The sequence below is a fragment of the Trachypithecus francoisi genome, unplaced genomic scaffold (assembly GCF_009764315.1).
Source record: "Trachypithecus francoisi isolate TF-2019V2 unplaced genomic scaffold, Tfra_2.0 Lachesis_group0, whole genome shotgun sequence".
Lineage (NCBI taxonomy): Eukaryota > Metazoa > Chordata > Mammalia > Primates > Cercopithecidae > Trachypithecus > Trachypithecus francoisi.
The window spans coordinates 193,903,447-193,920,883 of NW_022681453.1; the positions used below are offsets into that span (position 1 = coordinate 193,903,447).

At 41.0% G+C, this 17,437-nt stretch overlaps 2 protein-coding genes across 3 annotated transcripts in view; both read right to left on the reverse strand.

Moving 5' to 3' along the window:
* Positions 1 to 2,743, reverse strand: part of XXYLT1 (xyloside xylosyltransferase 1) — a 200,537-nt gene extending 197,794 nt beyond the window's left edge. Inside the window, exon 1 of the mRNA XM_033213102.1 lies at positions 2,129 to 2,743. Within this exon, the coding sequence (XP_033068993.1) occupies positions 2,129 to 2,632 (504 nt within the window). The 5' untranslated portion in view covers positions 2,633 to 2,743. The remainder of the gene's footprint in view (positions 1 to 2,128) is intronic.
* Positions 2,744 to 8,314: 5,571 nt separating this feature from the next.
* Positions 8,315 to 17,437, reverse strand: part of ACAP2 (ArfGAP with coiled-coil, ankyrin repeat and PH domains 2) — a 177,858-nt gene continuing 168,735 nt past the window's right edge. For both annotated transcript variants that reach the window (XM_033213108.1, XM_033213109.1), the window contains exon 23: positions 8,315 to 12,962. In XM_033213108.1, the coding sequence (XP_033068999.1) occupies positions 12,862 to 12,962 (101 nt within the window). In that variant the 3' untranslated portion in view covers positions 8,315 to 12,861. The remainder of the gene's footprint in view (positions 12,963 to 17,437) is intronic.

The window sequence follows — 17,437 nt, forward strand, 5'->3', positions numbered from 1 at the left end:
ACTCCAGCCTGGGCGACAAAAGCAAAACCCTCTCTCAAAAAAAAAAAATGAGCCAGCGTGGTGGCGGGCACCTGTAATTCCAGCTACTCAAGAGGCTGAGGCAGGAGAACGGTTTCAACCCAGGAGGCAGAGGTTGCAGTGAGCCGAGATCGTGCTGATGCACTCCAGCCTAGGTAACAAGAGCAAAACTCCGTCTCAAAAAAAAAGTAATAGGAGCAATTTTATGCCAGGACTGATAAACCCTTATCCGACCACTGACATCTGGCTAGAAGTCCCCACACACTAGACCCTCACCCCTCACCCCTCAATAGAAGAGTTATCAGTTCCCTCCGGTCATTTGCAGCTGCCTCCAGGCCTTGAGTGAGGCTGCTGGAACTGGGCCCAGTAAAGTGGGGTAATCCGAGCATGAAACACTTAGACCTCCAAGACAGGAGGAGCTCAGCCCTGAGGCTGGATCTACCCCTGGGCCAATATTTCTGATGCCAACTAAGAGTGCCAGGCATTGTACATAGGGATGGATGATAAGACATTATACAGTCACAGTATCGGGGAAGTAGAAGAGGAAAGAAGGGACGGCTCCTTGGCTCCAAGGAGGGGATGGTATCTGAAGATGGGTAAGACTTGGAAATGGAAAGAAGGAGCACCCCAACAGTGAGAATGACAGAAGCAAAGGCTAGTAGGCTGGAAAGCACTGGGTGTGCAGCAAGAGCTGCAGCAGGAGCTCGGGACAAGGGGATAGAGATCTGGCAACGGTGCAGAGTAGGCCCAGAAGAGATGACAATGCTGATATTCCAGGTGGTGTTTGGAGACCTGGTCAAATTCCAAGATCTGCCCAGACTGACCCTATGGCCAAGGGCCCTCAGTTTTCTACCGCGAACTAGTGCAATGTTTCTCAAATATTAGAGTCATTAGGATCACCTGGGACAGGTTGCCAGGCTCGTCCTCCAGAAAGGAGCTTCAGAGGTCCAAGGGTCTAGAGACTTTCTCAGGGGAGGTGAACGCTGAGTAAAGAATGGCCAAGGGCCCAAGAGGACACTGCAGGCAGAGAGTATAGCATGTATAAGACCCACTCTACACATAGCTAAGGTATGAGGTGCATGTAAAGAAAGGAGGAGAGGTGAAGCCAGAGAGGTGGACCAGGCTCACAACACAACAGCCCTACCAAGAAACTGGGACTTGACTCCGTAGGCAACAAGGAGCCACTGCAGACTCACGAAGCCTGTAGAATCCTGGCAGCAGCTCCCCCAGGCACTCACATAAACAACTCCTCCCTCAGCATGCTTCCCCAATCAACATCAGTCTCCACCCTTTAATATCACCTACTACTCCTTTTCCAAAATCTGGCCTCGGATCCCCTCTGTACAACTATTCAAAATCAAGTAAGCAATTCGACCTAGATAATTCACACTATGTCAGGAACCCATCTCAGACAAGGAGAGCCAGGCAGTGAAGAAAGATGATAAACAGAGATGGAAGCTGTCACGGAGGCAGACTGGTCCGGCCTGGGACAAGGCGGCCAGCTATGTTCTCCCCAGATCATATCTGTTCCTCTTGAGCTTTCTCTTCCTCATTCGGAGGAACTCCAGGCTTCTCTAAATGGGTTCATGACCCTTGGAGGAAGGGGTAAAAGGGACGCAGAGAGGAGATAAGATGGGTCACAATGAGTTTGACCAGATCCGACCGAAATACCTTAAGAGCAATGAGAAACGTCACCGCAACTTCAACACTTCCAGCGGCCTCACCAAGGCCCTCTCCAGTTGCTCAGGATGACTACTAGTGACCAGTTCCATCCTCATAAGTCAAAAACTGAGGAACATAAACAGAGGTGCAGACTCTGAAGGCAGTTCTGAACTCTGCAACGTTAGCAAAACGGGGGCGTGCGGACTCTCCTGGGGGCTGCACTTAACTGGGGGAGAGGAAAGCGAGGCGGTCATTAAAAACGCAGCTCCACTCCTCAGCACCAGCTGAGCGCGTCTGGCTCCGGGACACGTCCCCGAACGAGACCTCCCGCAGGTTGTGAACACTAGCTTGCAAGCTAGTTCCCCGGATCCCCTCCGGGAGCGCGCACTGACCTCGCCTAGGATGGGGTGGGCCACCCACAGGGAGCCCCCAGCTGCGGCCCGCTCACCTTGCACTTGAAACCAGCGGCGGGCGGCAGGAGCTCCCGCAGCAGGCCCTTGGCCACCTCGCGGCTGGCCTCCTCGCTCACGAAGTGAAGGTTAAGCACCTCGTGCGCCTCGAACTTGGCGAGACGCAGCAGTGAGCGCAGCGCGACGCGGGCCTTGGCCTGCAGCGCGGCATTGTGCTCCGCCTTGGTGAACATCATCAGCAGGTGGTAGTCCACCGGCCCGGCCCCGCCGCCTTCCAAGCTCTTGGCCTTCGCACCGGGGGCTGGCGCCACAGAGCCTCGCGCCACCTCCAGCGCGGGCGGCGAGGGCGCGGCGGAAGCCCCGGCGCGGGCCTCCTTCAGCCTCTTGGTGGCGCTGGAGAAGGTCTCCCGGCCCGAGCCGAGGTAGTAGAAGGCACAGACGGCCAGCGCCGCGGCCAACAACAGGGCGCAGTAGTGGGAGCGCACAGCGCCCAGGCGCGCCATGGCCCGAGCGCATGGGAGCCCGCCTCGGAGGAGGCCCATGCGCTAGGAGACCGCGGCGCCAGCGGTGCCAGCAACGCGCGAGAGCCCTCGGGTACCCGGACGCCGGCGGCCCCTTAGCCCCGGCGGCAGGCGGTGGCCATGGCGGGGGCGGGGCCGTGCCGCCTGGAGCCAATCGCGGGCGCCGGTGCGTGGAGGGGCGGGGCCGGTCTGCCGTAGCCGCTGGGTCTTAGGTTCCGAGGGTGTTAGAGGCCTGGCTAGGGGTTCAGTGGGATCCCGTGCCCGGCGTGGGAGGGGCGGACTGAGGACCCCAGCGTGCTGAGGGCCGGCCCCCTGTGCTGGCTGAGAAATGGCGCCCTGCGCGCCGAGCCCCAGAGGATAGCTATGCAAGCTGAGCCTTGAAAGGAATGGAGGCGCCCGAACGGAGAACTTAGGTTAGCAAAAAGGGAAGCTGGACGCACCAAGAGGGAAAGCTTTAATCTCTGCACCTTTTTTTCTCCAATTTCTTGGAGGCTTTAAGCCGTCTCCGCCTCTCCCTGCACACGAGCTCCGGCAGCTCCTCCCTTTTCCCGCTGCCCTGGGAGGAAATGGCCCGGGCCGCACGTCGTCTCGGAGGCCGAGCGGAGGGAGGCTGGAGGATGTGGCCAGCAGAGGGACCCCGCCGCCCGCACGAACCTGCGAGGCTGCTCCCCTAGCCCCAGCGCAGCAACGCCCTGGAGGGCGACTTTCATCCGTTTTTGTTTTATAAACAGACTTTTTAACACTTTATCAAGGGCCTTCTTGGGAGTACCAGGGAGTTTTGCACACCGAGGTCCCCCGCCCAAAGTCACACAGCTAGCCAGTGGCAATTTCGACCCTAGGCAGTTAGTTGTACACTGCTAACTAGATAAAAACGTACTAACTTCAGGCTTCTAAGATTTGAGGCTATCCCAGTAGTTTTTAAGTAAACACGCACAAGTGCTGTGCATGCTTGAGAGAGGAGGAGGTGAAAATAATGGACAAACGCACATATAGATTGGTCTCTCAGAGTTTGTTGGGCTATGCCATCATTTCTCAAAGTGTGGGTAGAGCCCACCTTTCCCAGATCTTCAGTCCATCTCATTTTTAACTCTTGTTCTTTTTCTATTGAAGCAACACTTTTCTGGAAAACATTGGATCTCTGAAACAGGCCTGCAACAAGTTCACACATACTACTCACCTTGGGGGAAAACCCAAATAGCAGAATTACCACACTCGAGCAGTTCATGTGATCCTTACAACTCGATGAGATAGAAGTATTTTACAATGGAGGAAATTGAGATTTAGAGAATTACCCAAATGTAGTAGGCTAGTAAATAATGGAGCTGGAATCCTAACCCAAGTCTTACTGTTTCCAAGTCCAAGCGTCTAGTCAAGATTAGCTCCAAAAACAGTTAACTCAAGCTCTGAGTTGCGTGTATTCTACCACAACTGTTAGCATACGGTTAACAGCTGGTTAAGAGAGCAAGCCTTGGGGTGGACGATCCAGGCTGAAATTCAAGCTCTTCCACTACAGGTTGTTGGACTTTACACAAGTTACTTAATCACGCCGAACTGCAATGTCACCCTATAGAAAATGGGGCTAATACTAGTGTCTATGCTTCATTGGCTTATGAGAGACAATACTTAAAAAGCAGTTAGAACAGTGCCTACCAATAAACTCTACTAAAGACACCAAACTCTTTTTTTAAAGCCTAAATATCCAACACATGCGAAAACACAATTCGGCAACCATAAGCTTTTCTGGGGTATTTACAAATAAACCCCAAATCTCTATTAAAGCTTTATTATATGTTCCACAGGCTCTCCAAGAAGCATGCTAGAGTATTATTACATTCTAATTACTGTTCACTAATAAAGGAGAATTCTAGAATTGTGCCTTTTCGTCCCCTACCTACACCACCAATAAGGCGAGTTTTTCCCCCTCTTATTTTATAATCAATGTATTCAACAAACATTTCTTCAAACCTTTGTAAGAACATTAGTCCCGGAATTTATGGCTAAGACATAATGATCATTTAAATTTTCATAGGGTGTGACTGGATGTGGTGGCTCATGCCTGTAATTCCAGCACTTTGGGAGGCTGAGGTGGGCAGACGCTGAGGTGTGCAGATCATGAGGTCAGGAGTTTGAGGCCAGCCTGACCAACACGGTGAAACCCCCGTCCCTACTAAAAATACAAAAATTAGCTGGGCATGGTGGCTGGCGCCTGTAATCCCAGCTACTCAGAAGGCTGAGGCAGGAGAATCGTTTGAACCCAGGAGGTGGAGGTTGCAGTGAGCCGAGATCACACCACTGTACTCTAGCCTGGGTGATAGGGTAAGGCTCCATCTCAAAAAACTAAAATTTTTAAAAAATCAAAAATACAAATAAAGTGCAGTGGTGGCGCGATCAGACCACTGTAACAAAAAAATAAATTTTACACAGGAAGTCAGAAAAATAATTCTGACTTATATTGTTCTGACTTATCACTGATAATGCATCATTCTGACATCAATATTACTGTAGCTTATCATTCCCAATTATTTGCCTATAAATAAAAAGTTGCAGCTTCCTGAAGTGTATTGCGGACAGAAAGCAAACACAGTAGGTTCAAAGTAGCCAGCCAGCTATTTATCCAATAGATACTGAGTGCCTATAACATACAAAGCATAGTAGTAGCACAATTAAAAAGGATGCAATATGACAGATGGTAATATTCACTATTTTCTCAGAGATAGGTAACTGGTGTATCATAACATGTCTAAATACACCAAGAACTTGAGTAAGCACAATAACCTTTCAGTTCTAACTTTGGCCAAGTTCTCTGATTTCTGACTAGAGATTAGGTAAATGTTTTTCCTGTTGAGCCATTTCCACATTGTAAGGTTGCATAGATTATTCAACCTCTCTGCTTCAGACCTTGGCTTACATGTCACTGCCTACACAAATTATCTCTAAATACCTCCTATCCAGTGTCTGGGCTAAGTGCCATCCTCCACAATTCTGTGAGGGCCACCTATATATATATACTACCCTAGTCTCATCTTGCTTCATTGCAAGAACGTGCCTCCAAGAGGACAGAATATACATTTTTTATTAACCACAATATACCCAGAACCTAACAGTGCCTAACACATTGGATGAGTCTCAAAAATATACTCAACCACTGAAGCAGCATTATTTCTAGGAATTCTTCCTAATTTAAGAATGTTCTAAAATATTTAACCATAAGAATAAAGCAAGGCCAAGTATGGTGGCTTAGCCCGGGAATGGTGGGTTACGCCTGTAATCCCAGCACTTTGGGAGGCTGAGGCAGGATCACTTGAGGTCAGGAGTTTGAAAGCAGCCTGGCCAACATGGTGAAACCTTCTCCACTAAAAATACAAAAATTAGCCAGGCACAGTGGCTCACGCCTGTAATCCTAGCACTTTGGGAGGCCAAGGCGGGCGGATCACTTGAGGTCAGGAGTTCAAGACCAGCCTGCCCAACATGGCGAAACCCCATCTCTACTAAAAATACAAAAAATTAGCCAGGCATGGTGGCGGACACCTGTAATCCCAGCTACTCAGGAGGCTGAGCCAGGAGAATCACCTGAACCTGGGAGGCGGAGGTTGCAGTGAGCCAGATCACACCGCTGCACTCCAGCCTGGGTGACAAGAGCGAAACTCTCTCAAAAAAAAAAAAAAATTAGCCAGCGTAGTGGCGGGCACCTGTAATTCCAGCTACTTGAGAGGCTGAGGCAGGAGAATCGTTTGAACCCAGGAGGCGGAGGTTGCAGTGAGCCGAGATTGCGCCTCTGTACTCCAGCCCGGGGAAACAGAGTGAGACCCTGTCTCAAAAAACAAACATAAAAATAAAGCAAAGTTAGGTTCATGAAGGCAAAAAATTGGAATCAAATGGTCATCAATGAAGTAGTTAAAGCTAAAATAATGCAGTCATTAAAAGTGATGTTTTCAACAAACTGCAGGTGGAAATTTTAAAAACAAATGGGTGATGCAGCACACCAACATGGCACAAGTATACATATGTAACAAACCTGCACGTTATGCACATGTACCCTAGAAATTTAAAAAAAAAAAAAACTCTTCAAATAAATGTTTTTGAGGAAAACATGAAAAAAAAAAGAAATTCAGTTTATTTCTCTTTAAATGAGGGAAAGGTCTTTACTAAGATAAGCCTTTTTCACATGTAAGAAAGTTTAAGTCATATTTCTCCCCATAATTAAAATTTTAATCAAACCAAAAAAAAAAAAAATGGGTGAAGTGGCTCATGTCTGTACTCCAATCTTATGGGTGAGGCTGAGGTGGGAGAATCACTTGAGCTCAGGAGTTCAAGGCTGCAGTGAGCTATAATTGCCACAGGACTCCAGCCTAGGCGACAGTGCAAGACCACATTTCCGAAAAAAGAAAACAGTAATGGTAATAAATGGAAGAAAAACCTATACAGACTAAGAAACATATTCACCAACTGCAATGTATGGAACTTATGTGAATTCTGATTTGCACAATCTATTTTTAAAATCATATTTGAGACAACCAATTTGAATACTGATTATGTAGTTTTGTAGCTTAAGAAGTGTTATGATTTTTTAAACAGTCCTTAACTTTTAGATGTACATACAGAATGATTTGCTGGTGAAAGGTCTAGGATTTGATTCAAAAAAAAGTCCAGGAAAGGGGAAAAATGGGTAGGAGAATAAATATAAGCCATGGGCTTATATTAGAGCTATTGAAGTTATTTTCTCTACTTGTATGTTTGAAATTTCCCATAAATTTTAAGTTCTCCCCATCTATTAAGTGAAAAAGTGGGTAACAGTATGATCCCATTGTATAAATGTATAAATACACACACCCAAAGGTCTAGAAGGGCATACACCAAAAAAGAAACAGTATCTCCCTCAGTGCTATCCAGTAGAACTTCCTGTGACAATGTATATATTCTACAATCTCCCCTGTTCAAAACAATAGTCACTAGCCACATGGGGCTACCAAGTTCTTAAAATGCAGCAGTAAGATTGAGGAAATGAACTCTAATTCTAATTAAGTAGCCACATGTAGCTAGTGAGTTCCATTTTGGACAGCACAGGTTAAGACAATGGAATTGTGAATGAGTCTCTTGCTTCTTAACATTTCTCCACAAGCAAAAAGCTTTGTTTTCGCAATAATTGAAAAATTAAACTGTTTTCACTTAAAATATTTACAGACTACTGATGTGGGTTCTCCACAGAACTATTCTGAAAATGAAATGAAGCTGAATAAAACAAGTTATATTGAAAAGTTTATGTGTCTGCTTTCAATTAGCTCTTTTTAAAAGCAAATGCAGGTGATTCACTTCGTTTGGTTTTTTCAACCTTCCATTCCTCCAGTCCCAATCACAGACAAATGTGTGTGTCTGTTTACTAAAAGGATAAAATGTGAATGTACTGCACAGATTAGCAACATTAATGTCCATCATAATGGAAAAAAATTAGAGCAAGCCTCTCCCCCCGCTAAAAATAGCTTTTTATCTTTTTGCCAATGAATTAGGGGCCATAACAGCTCTGTGAACAGAGAGAATTGTATACTTAAAAGATCCAAATGGATTCATTGATTGAAGTAATCAGCAAACAGGATGAATGTGGATTTGAAAGGGCTGGGAAGAAACACAGTACCTTAAAAATAACTGCTGGTGACAGATATGCTCACAGTGTAGTTCACAAGAAAATGTACGTCGGCATGAAAGAACTAAGCCAGAGGTGAGATTTTTATTGACTTACTGTAATTTTTTGGCATACAAAGTACTTAATCAAGTATATTTACACTTCTTACATAATGTACATTTTGGAATAAAGATAATGTACTTTGCTCCATTTATAATGACAAACTATTGTAAAACTACATTCAAATCCTCTACATACTAATAAAAAGTAAACGGGCTGTTGGTTATACATTAAGATACACCTTTCCACAGGTAGCAACAAATAGTACATGTAGTAAGCCTTTAGGACTGGAATGATCCAGAAATATCACAAAGCACGAGTAAACACATATATAAAAGTAGCTCATCATTTCCAAAAGTTACCCTTTAGCCTTTGTGTAAAATAAATGGTGCCAACAACCTTTATAATGTAGCAAGCTTTCCCTGTTTAATATCCAAAAAATGGAGGGTGGGGAGGTTGAAGAAAATCAAGAAATTTAGCAAATAAGATAGTGAAAAGATCAATGCAGAGAAAAGTTTATGTCATCAAACCTCGCTTTGTCTCCACATTATCACATTTAAACAGAAAAAGATGTCCACAAAACCGTATCTGTAGATGTCATCCGGAAGCATCAATCAATTGATAAGTATATGGTGAATTAAAATTACTTTTATAATGTTTTGCTTTCATTAATGTTTGTTATGGCAAAAATGTAAGATTTCCTACAATTTTGTCTTCAAATCCCAATCGAGCCCTTCAAACTTTTATTCAGGTTCTCCAGATTATTTGGAGTTTTTGTTATCAAAGCACAAGGAAAGCTGGCATTCATTATCAGACTTTGCTGCTTTACAATGATTTCAAATCATTTCATGATACAAATAAAGTGCCTCTGACTGGTAGTCAGACCTGGGTAATGGTGCCAACTCTGCCACCAGCTAGCAAACCAAATGACCCTGCTTTGTAAAACAAAAGGAGCACCCTAGGGTCAAAAAAGTAGACAACTTCGGAGCTCTTAGATTAAGATCTCAGAAATCCTACCATGAGAATCCAGGGAGATAAAGCAATGCCAAAGTACACTGTGAGTGGCAAAACAGTACACAAAGGGATGTTTTTATGTTTTCACCTTGTTTCATTCCACTCATTTTAATTGTGAGGAGCCCTGAATCCAAAAAGGGTAGTGACTACTAGTCCAGTGCTCCTTCCACTGTATCATGCGGTTCTAAGGTCATTCTGGACATACAATCTATAAAAATACATCATTCTTCCAGCTCATGTCCATGGTCCAAAGTGGTATTATACAGAAGTGTTATCTGACAATATAAGAATGATCTGGGAATGTCTGATTATTCAAAATGGTACTAAATTTAGTCTTACACACAATTTACTGCGACCATACTTAACATGCATAAAATATTTTTAAAATACAAACTTAAATTGGCCAGATTCTGAATGTGTATTTTTTTCTTTTTCAAAATGCACTCATGAAGAACCAAAGTTCATATTCCAAATTAAATCTGTATGTCTGGAAAAGTAACCAATCAAAGTTCATTAAAATCTACAGTGAAAACCAGTATAAATTAGGCAAACACCATAATCTAATATCAGGAAATTTCTGAATTTCTAAGGATTGTATTAAAGGTAACTTTTAAAACCTTAGAAATCTTAAGCACATAAATGTTGTAATGAAACACTGCAAATAACTGCTCAATTACTTTTATTCTAGCTCTAACATGAAATTGCATTTTATTAACTCTTCATAGTGCTATTCTTATTTTGGTATTAATCTAATTTTTAAGTTAGTAAGCTAAAGATGAGCTAACAGATTAATAAGGAATAAGAAATTAATAATAGATAAGTTATGGAAAGAAAATAAAAAGGCCAATTACATTGACCAATGAAGCCCAAAAGCATGATTAACATTGTTTAAACTATGATTGCTTATAATGCACTGAATAATTCACAGCATAACATAACTCAGATTTGTTACACACCATAGAAAAGCTATTAGTTGACATGGCTAAATTCACCTAAGAGCCAACCTACCTTGTAACTATTAATTTAATGTAAAGCCTTGCTGTTTACTCCATCATTTCTGCCAAATGCAGTCCAAATTGGGTCTCAGCATATTCAAGAAATGAAGTCACAGAAATGTATTTCTGTATTGCCAGTCTCCCTGCAATATTAAAGATTTTGCTTTCTCTGAAGATACTATGAACCATGATCATCTTTAGGGCACTTCAAATACATTTCTGACCACTAAATTTAAGTAGATACTAATTACTGCCACATTAACAATTCATAACTCAAGCTGCCGGAGGTAAGCGTGTCATAAGGCATTGCCTTTGCAGCCACAGAGACTCCAGAGGTGATCCGAAGCACACACCAATGCCCAGATCCAAAAGGAAAACTGCCTAGATTTCCTCAGACAAAGGTCAGGATCTTTAGGAATGAAGTCCTGGGATTAAAACAGGCAGGGGCACTATCAAGGACAAGTGAGGTTTCTTTCTTTTTCTTTAACATACTTCTTTTCTTTGAGCTTCTTGGTCAAATAATTTCAAGGTACACGCTAATACACAGATTTTTGCCTTTAGTGAAGGTACCTAAAAAGCCAGATGATCTATGACTTTGAGATCACACAGCAAAGGTAAAAATTTAATGTTCCTGTTATTGTTATAATTAAATACAACGCTGTGGGAGTTAGCATTTCCTCAGAAATAATTCACAAATATATTTTTATCCTCATCTAACAAATGTGACTATTACTAAATAAGCATTGCGTGCATGCAATTTGGCCAAATTATGGAACCTTTTCTGTGATGTGAACTTATTTCAATATAATTCCTGCTTGGCTAGATTCTGATTTGATGTTTAATCAATTTGTAAAACTCTAGTTACTGGGAAATGTTAGAAAATTTATCTATAATTGGATCATAAAATTTTTATATATTTAAAAACCTATTTTATTTAGAAAGTATCAATATCATTTACATATAATTTCTAAAAGAAGAATAAACTTAATTGTTGACCACAATGGAAAGGAATCAAAAGGCAAATTAGGCTGGGTGCAGTGGCTCACGCCTGTAATCCCAGCACTCTGGGAGGCCAAAGCGGGCCGATCATCTGAGGTCAGGAGTTCGAGACCAACCTGGCCATAATGGTGAAACCTGTCTTTACTAAAAACACAAAACTTAGCTGGGCATGGTGACGGGTGCCTGTAGTCCCAGCTACTTGGGAGGCTGAGGCAGGAGAATGGCGTGAACCCGGGAGGAAGAGGCTGCAGTGAGCTGAGATCGCACCACTGCACTCCAGCCTCAGTGACAGAGCAAGACGCCATCTCAAAAAAAAAAAAAAAAAAAAGGCAAATTAATTATTTTATACTTGATAAGACATTTCAAAGATGGAACCAGACTAATTTGTGGCATATAAATGGTAATATGTTTATCCATAATATTTTGGAATTCAGGGGTCTGTGAATCATGTAACCGAACGCTAAAGCTATATACATGATATAATTTAAAAGAATGTACACTGTGTACAAGTACACAAAATAGATGTAGAAAAAAATAAACAGCAATTTATTGCTATATATTTTAGTATTAACTAAGAATTAGTGGGGTTCTTTTTCTCCTTTGTACAGAGATTCTTTCACTAGGAGCAACAGCAAAACTATATCTTTAAAAGGACAAATTTCAAATATAAAAATGGCCTATATTATTTTATAAACTGATTTTTCCTTTAAAAGTTAAGTTTTGATGAAAGCATAATTTTGCAACATTCAAGTAACCTGTTAGACACAGTTTTATTACATCGATACATCTGTCAAGGCTTCAGGAAATCAACCCAACAATGAAGAACTACACATTTTGAACTGGGTTTTTTTTTTTTGTGATTAAAAAAAAAAGAAAAGAGCATCTTTTTGCTGCATAAAATAAATCTAAAGGACTGAATTATGGTCTACCTGTACAGCCATTATACATACATACATTAAAGTACTGGACAATAACCTGTCATCTAAGAAGTATAACTGCATTTATGAACAAATGGGGAAAACACATTCTCTGGTTCTAATAAATCATATATTGAGTGTATGAAAGCTAGGTTACCAAAACACATAAACACACACACCTATTTCTGAACCACCAAAAATCATCAGGAAAGCTAAAGAAAAAACATATTCTTGAGGCAGGCAGGACAGTTGGCTCCCACTTGATGAAGACATGCTTGACTGAATGATCCTGGGCAAGATGCACGATGGAAAAAAATTCAATGCTACCACCCATTGGCAAAAGAATCATTTTCGTCTAACCTCCTAGCGTCTTGTAACCTAGAGATGGCCTAAATCTAGACTGAACTTTTATCTACAGAAATAGCCCTTTAAATAGGCTTTTTTAGTAAAAGAGGTCCTAAATTAGGTTCCTCTCCAACTGCTAGATAACGATGTTTTAATTTGTAAATATATGAATGGGTACCTTTTTTCCAAGCCATTCAATATCTACCAAAATTTAGTAGAATTAAAGCAGTAAAAAATTGTGAATTTTTAGCTATATACATTAGGGGGTCATCAGATTTCATATTTTCCCATTTTTAAAAAAATTCAGAATTTCTGTGAATCTTGCTGGAAACGATTTAGTTTCTCTGGATTATTGGATGCCATTTGGGAAAAATCACGAAATATGTCCTGGTAAGTTTCATCACCTGCATGAAATAAAATAAAGACACTTTAAACATTTACACAAGTATTAATAAAACAACATTCATATTTATTACTAGTACTATTTTATAATTCATTACATTAAAATTTTGTTCAGATGAGCATTTTTGGAAGGGGCAACTAAAAATAAATGCTGAAAAATTATGTAATGAAAGAAAAAAAAAAAACTATACCTGAAAAAAGCACCTCAGATGCAGCCACAGAAGAAAGCTCAGAGTTAGAAAAGAGTAAAGATGCAAGTGTTTTAAAGCAATGTAAAGAAATATGTTTATTAACACATGAGGGGGAAAGAAAGTCATCCTAATGAGGTATAGTAAATGAGATCTTCTTTATATAAATATTTCCCATGATAAAGGCCAAAAGAAATGACTAAAACCTAAATACTAATGTTTTGGATGGATGCAAGTTATTAACAAGACAAACCGATAATCAGGACAAACTGATAATCAGATAGGGAAAAATAATACTGTCTTTTAATTAAAAGGAATTTAAAAGAGCATGTAAAAAAGTAACTTTTTAGTCAAACTTTAATGCGTAACTAAAACTAATGCACCTACATCCACTGCTTACTAAACTCATAAAATCTGGTCAGGTGCAGTGCCTCACGCCTATAACCCCAACACTTTGGGAGGCTAAGAGGTGGTGGGGGGGGAGAATTGGTTGAGGCCAGGAGTTCAAGACCAGTCTGGGCAACATAGTGAGACTACGTCTCTACAAAAATTAACAACAAAATCCTAGAAAATGGCTTTAAGGTAGGGCGTGGTGGCTCATGCCTGTAATCCCAGCACTTTGGGAGGCCAAAGCGGGTGGATCACCTGAGGTCAGGAGTTTGAGACCAGTCCGGCCAACAGGATGAAACCCTGTCTCCACTAAAAATACAAAAATTAGCCAGGCGTGGTGGTGAGTGCCTGTAATCCTAGCTACTTGGGAGGCTGAGGCAGAAGAATTGCTTGAACCCAGGAGGTGGAGGTTGCAGTGAGCCGAGATCGCGCCACTGCACTCCATCCTGGGCGACAGAGCCAAGACTCTGTCTCAAAAAAAGAAAAAGAAAAAAAAAGGCTTTAAAATCATAGTTTTGCATATTTAAAAGTTGGGTTTGTTTTTGTTTTGCTACAGGTCATATGAGCAAGAATGCTACGACAAAATGCAAGTAAATACCAAGGACATCTGTTAAATTAGAAAAATAAATGTGTACATGTATAAATATACACATTTATAGATTATAGATACTGATATTATAGCTGACTGAATACCATTTTTCTTGTCATGAGAAACTAAATATACACACACATACAGATCAATCCCTCAGACAAAGGAATCTTATTTTCAAGACAAATCATTAACGCTTCCTGCTAACATTAGCCTTATACAAATGCTTGGCATAATTCTGTTCTCAAGATTTCAACCATAAAATACTGTTTTTGAATATTATTGTTGTAACATGTTTTATAATTATCTCCTATAAGATACCTTGCATTCTCAAGCCTGTAATCCCAGCACTTTGGGAGGCCGAGACGGGCGGATCATGAGGTCAGGAGATCGAGACCACCCTGGCTAACACGGTGAAACCCCGTCTCTACTAAAAAATACAAAAAACTAGCCGGACGAGGTGGCGGGCGCCTGTAGTCCCAGCTACTCGGAGGCTGAGGCAGGAGAATGGCGTAAACCCGGAAGGCGGAGCTTGCAGTGAGCTGAGATCCGGCCACTGCACTCCAGCCTGAGCAACAGAGCGAGACTCCATCTCAAAAAAAAAAAAAAGATACCTTGCATCCATCTTATAACACACTCATTGCTACAGTCGTTGTTAATAGTGCAGTAAGATTTGTCAGTTTTTAAAAGGTGAGATTTTTGAGGCAAGAGATGTCATACCAAAAGCTAGAGAATTTAAAAAAGGTGAGGATAGGAATAAAAAGGTCTAACAGCATAACCCAAGATTTTGAATTAAAAAATTTTAATACTTTTGGCTGGGTGTGGTGGCTCACGCCTGTAATCCCAGCACTTTGGGAGGCCGAGACGGGCGGATCACGAGGTCAGGAGATTGAGACCATCCTGGCTAACATGGTGAAACCCCGTCTCTACTGAAAATACAAAAAATTAGCCAGGCGTGGTGGCGGGCGCCTGTAGTCCCAGCTACTTGGGAGGCTGAGGCAGGAGAATGGCGTGAACCTGGGAGGTGGAGCTTGCAGTGAGCCGAGTTCACGCCACTGCACTCCAGCCTGGGTGACAGAGCAAGACTCCGCTTCAAAAAAAAAAGTTTTTTTAATACTTTTTAGTCACTTTTTATATTTAGTCTAGGTAAAAAGCAACTTATTAACATCTCTGTATAGTTTTCATTTAGCCCTGGAAATTTATTCCTGACTTGAATCAATTGATTAAACCTCATCAGTCTACTTTAAAAAGAAAAAAACAGTAAGAAGAGATTATTAACAGGTGGCTGAGAGTAACTGAACATCTAACTCATATTGACATGACTAAAATAAAAGGTTGATACGCTGGAACAACTGGTAAGACAATCCAATTATACCCATGATTTCATAAAAGTTTACTTCCACAAGACAAACATTGCTATTCTCATTTTTAACCATTCTAAAAGATATAAAATAAATAGAGAAGAGAGCAACAAATAGCAACAAACCATATATTTTTTCTAATTTTTAGATATTGAATTAAAATATTTAAAATATTTATTGTAAACATTATAAATATTTTTAAAAGACTATTTAAACTGGATAGTCTGGAATTTTCCTTTCCAAGAAAGTGTAAAGTGCAGATTATAATACAAAAATACCACAAAGATTTTACCATTCAACACTAGAAGTAACTTAAAAGGCACACGTTATACATTCAAGAAGAAACAGGAAGAAGGGTCTAGCAGACGTGAATACCAAACAGTCTACAGGTAGCACCAGATGAGCACTGTTAAGTATTACAACAGTACAATGGCAATATATGGCTTCTACTATTAGCAATGCATATTTTGTATAACAAGCTATGGAATTTTTTAAATGGTTTCTCTGTTTTTGTTTTCAAATCATCTAGTACCTATTACAGAAGTATATTTTAGTAGAACCATTGTACCATGCAAAACAAATTATAAGACTCTATTAAATGCTTCCTTGAATGAAAGTGTTGGTGCTATAATAATCATTGGTTTCACTGACTGAATACATTTAAAAAGCGTTAATACAAAAGGAAGTTGCCACCTTCACATACACACACAAAACTTTTTGTTAACATTTAGCTTCTAACAAAACATTAATTAATGCACTGTTAAAGTACTACCTTTCTTAGATCTCAAAATGTGTTGCCAAAAGCAAACGTTACAAGAACAACAGTGACCAAGATATTTAATACAGTTAACACAAATTGAACTTCAATGTGATTTTTTAATATTTAAATATAATTTTGATTACTCAGAATTTTTCCCAAGGCAAATATAATTTGTCTACATAACAACAACCCAGAATATGCTGCTATGGAATGTTCCCAGAAATACATTTAACAGTTTATTATAAATGGTAAACAACTAATCACTCAACATTTATAATACTAAGCATATTCTTTAAACTTAACCCCATTCTATTTCCCTTCAGACACTTAACTATTCTATGTGCCTGGACAGCTCTGAGTTTTTAAAATGCAGACTGTGGTGTTTCCACTGACAGTTTAAATTTATTTTTAATTTCTGGTATTCAGAATATCTACCACAACAGCAGTTATGACGATTCAAGAGTTTGCTGATTTTGCTCTTGAAATGTTCTCCCCTCAAAGGGACGGCAGCATGTGAGACCCACCCCCAGGTCATCATATGCATGACCTCACCCCTTCTGGGTTGGTAACAGCTTACTTTCATAATTGCTTAGATCAACGATTCCCAATTTGTGCTTGCTACATACTCACATAACCAGCGGTGGGTCCCTAAAGCAGTGATGATTCTCAACTGGCTGAGAGCCTGCCAACGATCAAGAAGAGTCACAGAGCCAGAGACTGTGGGAACCACCAAACTGGTTTCCAATATTTGAGAGAAGAGTGTGCTGTTTCCCTTACCCACCCACGTCTCCTAAGGGCTACAGGGACTGCCAAAGAGAGACACACCTTCTTTTGAAAACAAACGTGTGCTCTCACATCACCCCACGCAAGAAACAGGGAGTCCCAGGTCCTTAGGGTTGCACAGATAGAAAGTTCACAAGTGGGGTTTCTTAGAAATAAATCAGTGATTGCCAAAGATTACATCTGAATCTTTTAAAGGATAGAGCTCTTCATTATCAAAAGATAAAAAATACCTGCATTTAAGTTACCCAGAGTTCTGAAGTCTTCATACTATGGCTAAGAAAACCAAAAAAGGATCCCAATAAAACAAGTAACCAAAGCGTTTGATAGAAAAATGTACAGTGATAAGCAGAGGAAAAACAAAGAGCCGCTGCCTGAGCCCATCATACCCGCTCCCTAAAGACTCATA